The 11,610-nt window shown below is 31.4% G+C and overlaps 1 protein-coding gene and 1 long non-coding RNA gene across 9 annotated transcripts; both read right to left on the bottom strand.

The window, feature by feature from the left end:
• Nucleotides 1-475: 475 nt before the first annotated feature.
• On the bottom strand, nt 476-1,789 carry LOC133825354 (uncharacterized). The gene is made up of 2 exons (XR_009888610.1): nt 1,735-1,789; nt 476-618 (listed from the first exon to the last, which is right to left on the bottom strand). It is a non-coding gene; the product is annotated as an uncharacterized LOC133825354 (long non-coding RNA).
• Nucleotides 1,790-2,378: 589 nt separating this feature from the next.
• Nucleotides 2,379-5,519, bottom strand: LOC133802682 (uncharacterized). 8 transcript variants are annotated; one of them, XR_009877494.1, is made up of 5 exons: nt 4,806-5,519; nt 3,749-3,816; nt 2,883-3,003; nt 2,714-2,778; nt 2,379-2,533 (listed from the first exon to the last, which is right to left on the bottom strand). XR_009877494.1 is itself a non-coding variant. In XM_062241030.1 (5 exons), the coding sequence occupies exons 1-5, from the start codon at nt 4,900-4,902 to the stop codon at nt 2,390-2,392; spliced, it is 384 nt and encodes a 127-aa protein (XP_062097014.1). In that variant the 5' UTR covers nt 4,903-5,517; the 3' UTR covers nt 2,379-2,389. The 8 variants fall into 8 exon arrangements, 5 of the variants coding, with proteins under 5 accessions (XP_062097014.1, XP_062097018.1, XP_062097015.1 ...); XR_009877488.1 differs by having other exon boundaries at nt 3,749-3,784; nt 4,806-5,516; XR_009877482.1 differs by lacking the exon at nt 4,806-5,519 and adding an exon at nt 3,905-4,642.
• Between the last annotated feature and the right edge of the window lie 6,091 nt (nt 5,520-11,610).

Genomic DNA, 11,610 nt, shown 5'->3' on the forward strand with positions numbered 1-11,610 from the left:
GAGTTCTAAAAAATCTTCTGTGAGTCCTAAAATATCTGGTTGAGTGCCCTTCATTAAGTTTTTAGGACTCGCATCGCGAGTCCTAAAAGAACATTTTTAGGACTCGCAACGCGAGTCCTAAAAAACCTGGTTGAGTGCCTTTAATTAAGTTTTTAGGACTCGCATTGCGAGTCCTAAAAGAATGTTTTTAGGACTCGCAATGCGAGTCCTAAAAAATCTGATTGAGTGCTTTAAGTAATTTTTTAGGACTCACTTTGCATGCCCTTAAAAGTAATTTTTCTTTTTTTAAAATGCAGCTACAATTTTCATTTTGATTTAGAAAAAATATATCCCTTTGAGTGTCCAAAATGTTTTATATATGTTAGATTTCAAAATTTTCAAAAGAAAATACACCAAAATATTTTTTTATTAATTACTCAAAAATATAATTTCAATATTTAGTCTACTCGGCTTACAAAATCATATTACATGATAGTTTATACTACAATCAAATTCTATTATCACCAAATATTAAACAAGAAATGTATACAAAGTTAGTGAAATATATTTTTTATTCTAAAAACTTCAACTACCAATGTTGTCTAGTATTGCGCCAAAGAAATGCATCTCAATATAGACCTGCACATTATAAAAAAGTTCTTTAATACACTTCTTGCACTGAAAATAGAAAATTAAAACATAGTAAAGTACACATCTTGCACTGAAAATAGAAAGAAAAAAAATCCAAACATAGTAAAATACACATCTTGCACTGAAAATAGAAGAAAAAGAGAAAAGCCAACATGTCACCATCTATAGAAAATCGGACAGCATATCCCCTAATTTACTAGCCTAGCTATCTGTTACATTCAACACCAACATGTCAAACAAATCAAATAGCACACAGATTTTCAACCATATAGTAACACCCTTTCATCTTTTCATTAATCGATAACACCCTTTTACAGTAAATATACACACAAGGTTGAAATAAACTTAGTGCATTACAAACATACACCCTTTCATAAGATTTGAACAATAGATACATATATATATATATATGTTTAAATACCAAATCAGAACACTTCATGTTTAACCTCAAAAATTATTTGTATATAATCAATTATTTCTAGCTAAATTTTCTTATTTGACCCCGTCAAAGCAGGGGAACAAAATACATTGACTAAGAAAACCAGTAATACACCAAACCATCCTTCAACACATAGAACAAAGAAACTATCAAAGCAAAATAACACCAAAAATGATGTCCAAAGTTGGTAATATGAACCTATATATCTTCCTTTTTGAAACCTTTATTCTGTGACAAGGGACAAGAAGAAAACTAACATATATAAAACAAGAAGTACAAAAGGCTATGCTATATGTGTATGCCAACACGCAATAAGTACATTCATACAAGTATATGTTATAATGAAACCAATCAAACAAACAAACACAATTCAATTATAGGATAATCATAGACAAGTCTACATAAAATCGAACAACATTTTCCATACACTAGGAGCCAACCATCTGCCAATATCAATTCAAACAACACACAAGTTTTCTTCCTTATCTCCGCAGCACACAAATTTCTCAGATCCTACTTCACTAAAACACATAAGTTCTCAACCTTCCGCTATCACCGCAGCACACAATAATAATCCCAGAACCTACTACACTATGGATGAATATTTAAGATATTCAAACTCCTCTAACATTTTCATAGTATTAAATTAAAAGTTAGAGGCATACCTCTTGCAAACTGTTGCCAAAAAAGTTTCTTTGAAGTTCGTCTCAGCATATAAACACATTTACAATGTAATAAGATATAATGAAAGTGAGTCAAATCCGAATTAAATAATTAAATAATAATGGAAAGAGTGAAAAATAAAATATAACTAAGGTATGAATGGTAATATTAAAAGTTTATATATATTTTGTTTTTCCAATTGAAAGTTGATATAAAGGTATGAATAATATTGACTTTACTTGTTGAATGTTGTTGAGTGTTTAACTTCTTTTTTCTTTTTTGAGGAAAGTAGAGTATTTAACTTTCACACCTTAAAAAAAATATGAGTTACTTATAATCGACTCAAGTAAATGAAAATATGAAAAACTTATTCAATTAATAAGTGACATATATATGTATGAATAGTATTTAAAAATACATAAATGGCATTTGAATATATCATGGCACATTTAGGCCCAGTGTGATAGAGTAACTTATTCAATAATTAACTCTAAATAATTCTGCTATTGTAAAAAGTATATAGCTGTAACATATATAAAAGTTTTATGTGCTTCCTAAATTATAATTTTAAAATAATGTAATAATATGTCTAGCTAGAGAATATATGACACTAGCTATATATTAAACTGCACCAATAATAAAAAATAATGTCAAAGATTACCTTATAACAATAATTCTTGATATAATATAATGATAATTTCCATCTCCAAGAGTCAATTCAATAAGAGATCGCTCATATGGATGAATAGTATGTCTCTTTGGAAAACTCTCCATGTAAGTCCTCAAAGGAGCTGCCAATTCCTAAAGACAGAGAAAGAAAGCAATATGTCAACAAATTTACAGAAGAACCACTCTCCTTCCCTCTCAACCTCACCAACTACCAATATTTATGTAGAAAGTGCAAAACATATTACTATTCAAAGTATTTAATGGGTGATGATACTTTAAATTATAAATGACAAATGGAAGTTAAGAACAAACTTTCATCAGCGCATCAAGCTGCTTTGCACCGCTATTTCTCTCTCGCTTTGCAATGTTGGCAATGCCTATGTCTTAAACAAGCTAGTTTAGCAGCATGAGCTATAAACAGAGTTCCATCTAATCCCTTTATGTGCAGTTATGTCAACAAGAAACCACCCAAAACAATTACCCTTAGTTGGAGAAACTCTCTTGGCCTTCTTTATTGCTGAGTAAAGAATATCAAAAGATTGCATCACCATGGGCAGCTTTTTAAATGCACCAACTGTTTCAAGCTTCTCTGGTAATTTTTCCTAAATTAATAGCAACAGAATTACATGAACCATCACAGATTTATTATTTATGCAGGTAAAAAAGAAATAGCAAAGAAAAACAAGTATGAATAATCAAATCACAGAGAAAATTTAGGAAAAAAAGTGGATTTACTGACTCAATTCTTTCCTTCTTTGTTTATTTTTTCCTTTATAATGATACATACATGATACAATAGTATATATATATGTAGAGAGTAAGGCACGCATATATGTAGGGATAAAGAGAAAGCTTAACGAAACTAAAGTACTAGAAATTAGTAATAGATTTAGACCAAGAAATCTTTAGTGGGACTAAGAATCATGGTACTAGAAAATCAAGTAACTGCTATAATATACAACTAAAAATCTCACTAGAACAATCAAAACCATTTGAGCAATAAAGAATGAATTTTAATAGGTAAAAAAAGAAAAAGAGAATATATAAACTTTAGAATGAATGAATTACTAAGATGATCTTATCATTGATTCACTATAGCATCTCGTTATAACTATAGCATATATATAATTAGTCATCATGATTTGTCCTACGTGATGCATAAATTAAAGCAAGGCTTTTGGAATGATTATTCATTGAAATTTGGAGTGTCCCACTAAAACAATTCCAATTAGTACTAATATTAAGGCTAATTCTGAACCAAATCCATTTAAAAAATCTGCTTTCAAAACAATAGAAAAAAGAAACAATATCTCATGATAGTAAATTAGTTTCTTAACAGAATATTACCTTCTGTTGTTAAAAGAAATGACAGTTCCTCCATCCCTATTGCCAATAAACTATTGATTTAGTTCTTTCTAGAAAATGACATGAAAATAAAAACATCAATGGATAGTTGAAGCTAAAAAAATTAACCTACTATTATTATTTTTCATGAAAGTGAACCTTTTAACCAGTAGGGGGCGCTAAAATGTATTCGATAAACAACCAGCCAAGAAGAAACAAAGAGAGAGACTATGAACCAAACTTGAAACCTGTTTAATCATAACTTGCAAGCTAGCTTCTCAAGTCCCATCCTCAATTTTATGAAATTAGAAAGATTATACAGAAACAATTAGAAGAAAATTACTACACTTAACTTTCTTTGATAATATTTTCTCTAATTAATCCGCTAGACAACTACATACAAATATATTAGAGCATTAGATCATATATAAATCTTTATGATTACAGTTATTATATTAAAACTACCTATTCATGCTATTTTAGATCATATAACTATAAACCCAGCTACACAATTTATCATCCCTTTATGCTTTCTTTAGTTCTCAAGCTAGCATATTAGAATCAATCAAGTTTTCCATAGTCTGTAGCAATACTATGGGAAGGAGCCATTGTGGAAAACTTCTCAGTAATTTCTAAAACATGAAGACTAACAGAAGCACTCAAGTTTTCTTCCCAGAGCTCCTGAAAATGGTAAAGTTATTAGCCACCTAAAAGTAAAATATGACTGAACAAATTCAGAATGGGGTTGAAGTACTTTGCTACACACAACAATCTGCTATTGCAACAATTTGTAATAAGATAGGCTCAGTTTTTTATTATTGATTTTTACTATGTTTGTTTTCTGTTTCAAGCTATATTTTAGATTACTGAGATCATCCATTGATCTCTAATCTTTGTATTTTTTTCCCATGATTAATACAAAGAATTTTTTTTTTTTTAAAAATAGATAGCATATATAGAATCCTAGCTACCTATATTGACAAATAGTTGTTCAATTAGACAAACCATCAAACAGTTGGAGTGCAATACCAAAATGAAGCAATATATAAAAATTATTTACCTCTACATGGATCCATCGAGCAGTTTCGTTGGAAAAACTTGCTGCAAACCTGCCAATACATACCTATTAAATAGTACATAAATGGGGCATTGAACATTACTTACAGATACATGGAATATGTGTATATCTATATATATATATAGATAGATAGATATAATTATGGACAGATTTTACGTATAAAGGGTTGTCTATAAAGTTTCATAAATTTGGGTGTGTATATATATACATAAACAATTTCATATATATTATGTATACATTACAACATTGTTAGGTGCTGGAGTGTCCGAGAACCCCCCACGTCGCTGCCGCGTGCTGAGGTGTTAGGTGCTGGAGAGTTCGAGAACCCCCACGTCGCCGCCGCGTGCTGAGGTGTTGGAGCCGAGGAGACCGTCGGCGTCGTCGCTGCCCAGCTGCCGTCACTGCCCTGCCCCCGTCGCCCATCTTCTCTCTAGCAGCCGATCCTCTTATTCTCTCCTCTTATTTGTGTGTGATGAAAATTTTATATGTTAACCCTAACTCTAAAAAAAACCCCATTTCGAAAATATTAAGTGTATTTTTCAAATTTTAATTAAAAGTTTTTAGGACTCATTTTGGGAGTCCTGAATACTCTTTTAAGACACCCAAAATGAGTCCTTAAAAGTCAACACTCTTAAATTTTTTATTTAGGATTTTTAGGACTCACATATGTTTTTAGGACTCTCGTTGCAAGTCCTAAAATATGATTTTTAAAGACTCTAAATGAGAGTCCTAAAAACTATAGAAACATTTTTTAGGACTTACATTTAAGTGCGTGTCCTAAAAAAGTGTCCTATAAAGTGTATTTTGTAGTAGTGAATATATGTCTATACCACAACAAAATTAAATTCAAAGAAATTAATGTTGCACCATTCAAGTTTTACATCAGTTAATCCTAACCTTTACAGAATTAAAATTAAAACAATTACTCACAATCAGTGATCAATCAATAGCATGTAATAAAAATAAACCCACTTGAATGAATAAAATCTCAACTTACCATAAATATTATTAACAAAGCATTAAAAGTCACATATAGGGTTCATCAGTCATCCTAGCTACAAAACTTTTAGCTCATAACTACAATCTATAATATACAAAGAAAAAGTTAAATGCTAAGAGAAAAGAGTAAAGAGTAAAGAAAAACAAGCAAAATTGGTGCCCCAAGTAGTCTTATTCTCTTTTTGTCCTTCCTTCTTGTGCTCTTTCCTTTTCCTTGATATTTCCTTCTTTTTCTTCTTTCTTTTCATTTTCTACATCTTTTGGGTCTTTCGCTAATGGCTGCTGAAAAAAAAAATTGGTAGAGAGTATAAAATGGTGGTTGGGTTTTCTTTTTAAAGTTAGGGTTTCAATTAGGGAACCTTACTTTTATGTTTCTTCCACATATCACATCCTCTCTTCTTTTTGGGACCACTTTTATTTAGATCCCAGTGTGGCTTTCTTTTTTTCATAAGTCACCAAATAAGTCAAAAAATGTTCATTAAATGACTAGCTATCATTGTTTCCCACGTTGGTCTCTCAATAACTACTATAAATCGAAATGTTGCAGCATTTGCTATAGCAATCTGAAAAATCTTGCACCAAAAATTAGCATTTTAAATCAATATAGCTTTCTTCAACTCTACACATAGTTGAGGTAGATTAATTAATTAATGGGAAATTAAATCAATTAAATCCAAAAATTATAAAACTTAATTAAAAACTAACATAAAATATTAAAATTAATATTTATTCAAAACTAATTAAAATTATCTAACTCAAAATAAAATTTTTGAAAACAAAACTAAATTAGTACACCAAAAAAATAAATAACTCTATATTCGTAATTTAAGTCACCATAGTCTAATTGATTAAAATTCTTTCGAGAATTAAACTATACTATAAAAAATAGTCGTAATACAATGTATATAATATATATAATTTGGTTTAAAATTGTATTTTCTACTAATTTTGATAAAATATTTTTTATTATAAAAAAATTCCTCAATTTAATTAATTAAAATTTCTTTTAGTTTAAAAATATATTTATAGTTTTTTTAGTTATTAATTAATCAATAAGATAGAAAGGGATAGTTTGGTACAATTATAGTGTAGGGAAAATCAGTTACAGCTGTGCTGTGGTAAAAAACTAGTGAGTATTTGGTAAATTATATGATTAAGGTGTTGTTAAATATTAATAAACTAAAATAAATGTTATATTTAAACTATTTTATTTTACTAATACAAATTCACACATAGTAAAAAAACTCACTCATAGTGGGCTACCACGTGCTAACAAGATTGGTAGCGAAGATGGAGTGGCAACTTATAGTAAAAAAACTCACTCATAGAGACTGAATTAATGTGCTCATTAATTTGTATGTAATATTTTCAACTCAATTCCAATAGCTTAGGCCCACAACTCAAATGTAACCCTAAACTCCTCACTATAAATTAGAGGAAAATAGATCCAAATAGGGGACGTACCTCTTAGTGTCTAGAAACCTAGAAACTCAATTCTATGCACAAAAAGAGTCCTTATGGAATCAAAGCAAAAAAGGACTGTAGAAATAATTGGCAACGCCAATTCATCGAATTCTATGGTCCCTCAAGCTCATACATCAATAAAATTGATTATGGAGGACGTAGGTTTATTCATTTGAGCCAAACCACTATGAACATCTTGTCATTTACGTATCTTAATCTCTTGAATTCACAATTTAATCTTTAAATCTTATCGCCACAATTGATTCAATTTTTTTATATAATAATTATTTATTATTTTATGACTTTTTTGCGACGACAAATGTTACTGCGATTGAGTTTTTTTTTAAATAACATTAAAATTAAAATTAAAAATAAAATAAAATCTTAAGTAATAAATAATAGTTTTTATTAAAATAGTAAAAGTAAAAAATAAAGGGCTCTTTTCACTGCGGTTTGGGTGATCTCTTCATTTTGGACCCATGTCTTCGCACATAGTCATTTCCTTTCCCGTTAGAAAAATTCATTTGGGCAAGAAAATATTTTTATCAATAAATAAGATAGACTAGTATTATTTATTTTTTTCTATGCAAAAATCATTGTAATAAAATTTAGGGAAAATACCTACATAGTTGTGACCCAGAATACTTAATAATAGTGACTCATAAATTAGGTAGACTTAATTATTGAACCACGTAAAAATTCTGAAGTCTCATTTTGTTCATCATTTTATTATTTTTCATTACTTAATTCTCTCATATACAGTTAATGAATTTCTGTGTCAACAAAAAGAAAATCATAAAAAAAAAATTATAGCTTGTTTTATAAAATAAATAAATAAAACACAAAAATTTTATTTTTATTGATCCATAAAATTTACTAAATAATTGATATGCTTACTTAGTGATGATAGTGCAGTAGGAAAAAGAGAGAGAGATGGGTTATGCAGAGGAGTGGCGGGGTAGGCACTAGTCAGAACCATAGAGAGAAAAAGAAATTAGAAAAAAAATAAAGAAAAACAAACAAGAGAGAGACCTAAGGTAGGCGATATGGCGGTGGGATACTGGGGTAGGTGGAGGGGCAACGGGGTAGGCGTTGGTCGTAATTATATATATAGAGAGAGAGAGGGAGAGAGAGTCACTGAAGTGAGGAAGAAGAAAAAGATAGGGTTGTTTTATTGTACGCTTCTATTGCGACAATATACACAACATTGTGTCAATGAAGCTTTTAAACCCCAAGTTACTTGGGCAACAATTTTTGCTGCAAAAGGCTTTCCAAATTTTACTAGAGAAGGTTGCTACCTAGACTTTTGCAATTGGCTTTTCTCATTGCAATTCAAAATTAAAAATTATGAAATAAAAGTATGAATTTATTTATATGAATTATGAATTAAAAATTCACTATAGAATAAATATATTTATGAAAAAAATTGAAAAATTAATATAATACATTAAACTTTTTAATAAACAAATATAACATTAAGTTAATATGAATTATGGATCGTAATAAGTGATTGTACCACATAATTTGTATAATCACTATAATATATATGGGATGACCTATTTGGTGATTATATTGCACAATACACATTTTTTATATATAAAGATATAGATTATGTAGTTAATTATTATATTTATTAACTAATTAAACGGATATCATAACTAAATATCTAATTAAATTTAAATTCAAATTATTTATATTTTTAATAAATAAATATATGTTAATAATAATATAATTATTAGAAAATAAGTTATTAAAAGCGTCTTATTTAAAATTTAAAAAATAAAGTAAAATAAAAAAATGAGAAAAAATTAGAAAATAGATAAAAATGTTTTGGGGAGATTTTAGAGTGCTACATCACTTTCTTGGGCTCTTCTATATATATATATATGGATGTGTATATATATATTGACCTTTTATTCTTAAAAAAATCACATTTTAACTAATTAATTAATTAAAATATTTAATAAATTTGATCAATAGTTGGCTAATGCAATTAAAAAAAAAATCCAAGAAATTAATATAATAATATACATGTGTGCAACTCAATTCACACGTGTTTAAATAGTATGAACACCGAAATGTTTCCCGAAATATCATCACACACTAAGTTACGAAGTTAGACCTCGCTTAGAAACTAAGGCATGAATTCCTACTCTGGGATACGACCTCTCGAAGTAGGAGTGTCTCTTTATGCGAGACGGACCTCGCTCAGTGAGATCTTTGATTGTAAAGCGCCTCTGTGCGAGGCATCGACGTAGGAAGGCCTCGCTATGCAAGGTTGCGTGCATGCAAGGTTGCGTGCATGCAAGGCAACCCAACACCGAGGTTGAGGAACGAAAGGCCTCGTTATGCGAGGTCGAGTGCATGCAAATCACCTAGGTGTGAGGCCACCTCGAAGAGGGACCTTGTTATGTGAGACACTCCACAACGCCTCGACGCGAGGTTGCCCTAGAGAGGGGTCTCGTTATGTGAGGCTGCCACCTCGGCACAGCACCAGCGCACGAATAACTTTGGGAGGTACTCAGCCAGCTTGGCGTGACACCAACCTAGGGATAGCTCCTCGAGACCCTCACCTTGAGATGGCAGTCTTGTTATACGAGACTGAGGTCGCATGGGAACCTTTGCACTTCATCAGCACGCAGATAGCTTCGCGACACCCTCAACCACCTTGGCAAGGCACCAGTGCGCGGATATCTCCGTGAGGCTCTCACCTCAAGAGAGCAGTCTCGCAAAGCGAGATCGAGGCCACATGGGCACCTCAACATGAGGTTGTCTGAAGAGGATCCTTACCACATTATCCCCGAGTGCGTGTCTCCGCATGTACTTGGTGCATACATGAAAGACAGAATGTGTAAGCCCATTCCTCATTCTAATCCCCGGCTTAAAGGAGATCCACTCTAAATGAGAGAAGGAGTAACAAGCTAACCAATACTTGGAATATTACAAAGAGTTTTGAGATGGAAAACATATCTTTAAAGGGTGAAAAACAACCCTTATGTTCAGGTACTTAGACATGTATGAACTTGGGAGGTCAGAGGTATGACCTTGACATCCATATCAGACAAGTAGAGGTAGTACGAATTAGTACAAGGAGTGGTAGCAACGCCTCTAACCTGGTCCAGGTCCAACAACCACCAGTTCAACACCACTACTCTCTACACCCTGACATCTATGGCATCTTAAAGTACTATATTGTCCCCTTGGATCAACAGGGGAAAATTTCAAGGCGTTCAAGACGCCTACGAGATTTACAGGACGTAGAGGTCCACCTTGACGGACACCACCTAAAGGTCTCCATGAAAGACGTGTTGGGTTTTATGCATTTAATAAAACCCTATATCTCATGTAACACTTTTTTATTATCAATAAAAGAAGTAGATTTTAAGGCATTGTTCGCCTATTTTATTACATGTTCATTCAATTGATACAAACATTTATAAAATCCTCAACATATGGATAGTTACAATTATAGTGACTAGGTCACAGTGGATTATAGTTGTAATTATCTATTAAAAAGAACGAGTCCTAAGATTAAACCAATGCATTGGATTTTCACTGATTTGAAAATCTATGATATTATCTACTTACACATTCGGGGTGTGATTTCTTGTCCAAGGCCTTGACCAAGTAGATAAGATCGGATGTGTTTGGTTACATCAGACTAGGTCGGATAAGGATTATTGATAGATAAATAAGTATCGTTGTTATCGAATCTAATCAATGTAACAACGTTGATCATAGATCAATTCGATCTTAATTTTGAGCAATAATATTCAACTAATTATATTATTAAAAATTGACTTGTTCTGTAGCATCTGAAATTTGCTAATAAGGCTTAGGGCCTTGATTAGCGTGCCTGGAGGGCAATAAGTGATTTATTATAATAATATGTTAATTTGATGAGTATGTGATTAGAAATGCATGTTTAGGTGAATTAAATATGCATGTGGCCCCCATTTGGTTATTATGGGCATATTTGTAATTTTAGCCTGTTGAGGGTATAAATGCAATATTTGTGATTATTGTGATCTTTACCACGTGTGAGTGGTGATATATTTGAGATGCACGATACGAGACAGTCCTAGGGAACGGTTTAGCTAGGAAGTCACAATGGGACCCAATACTCGACTCGGGGCGAGTCAAGGGGTATTCTGGGCATTAGGCTTTTAATTGGAGTATCGTGTTATGAAAATAAATATTTTGAGATATATTTGATGTAAGAACGTTTAGGGGGGAATATCGGAGAAATTTACCATTTTGCCATCGAGGACGTTTTTGGTACCCCGAGCCTTGGAGGTAACTTAAGTGACCTAGGTTAAGTAAG

The sequence above is a fragment of the Humulus lupulus genome, chromosome 1 (genome assembly GCF_963169125.1).
Source record: "Humulus lupulus chromosome 1, drHumLupu1.1, whole genome shotgun sequence".
Taxonomy (NCBI): Eukaryota; Viridiplantae; Streptophyta; class Magnoliopsida; order Rosales; family Cannabaceae; genus Humulus; species Humulus lupulus.

Coding starts and splice junctions, on each gene's coding strand:
- LOC133802682 (XM_062241030.1), bottom strand. CDS start 4,902: ATGTTCAATGCCCCATTTATGTACTATTTAATAGGTATGTATTGGCAG. Junction 3,785..4,805: donor CTCGATGGATCCATGTAGAG/GTAAATAATTTT, acceptor TATTGGCAATAG/GGATGGAGGAACTGTCATTT. Junction 2,919..3,748: donor ATTTCTTTTAACAACAGAAG/GTAATATTCTGT, acceptor TTCTTTACTCAG/CAATAAAGAAGGCCAAGAGA.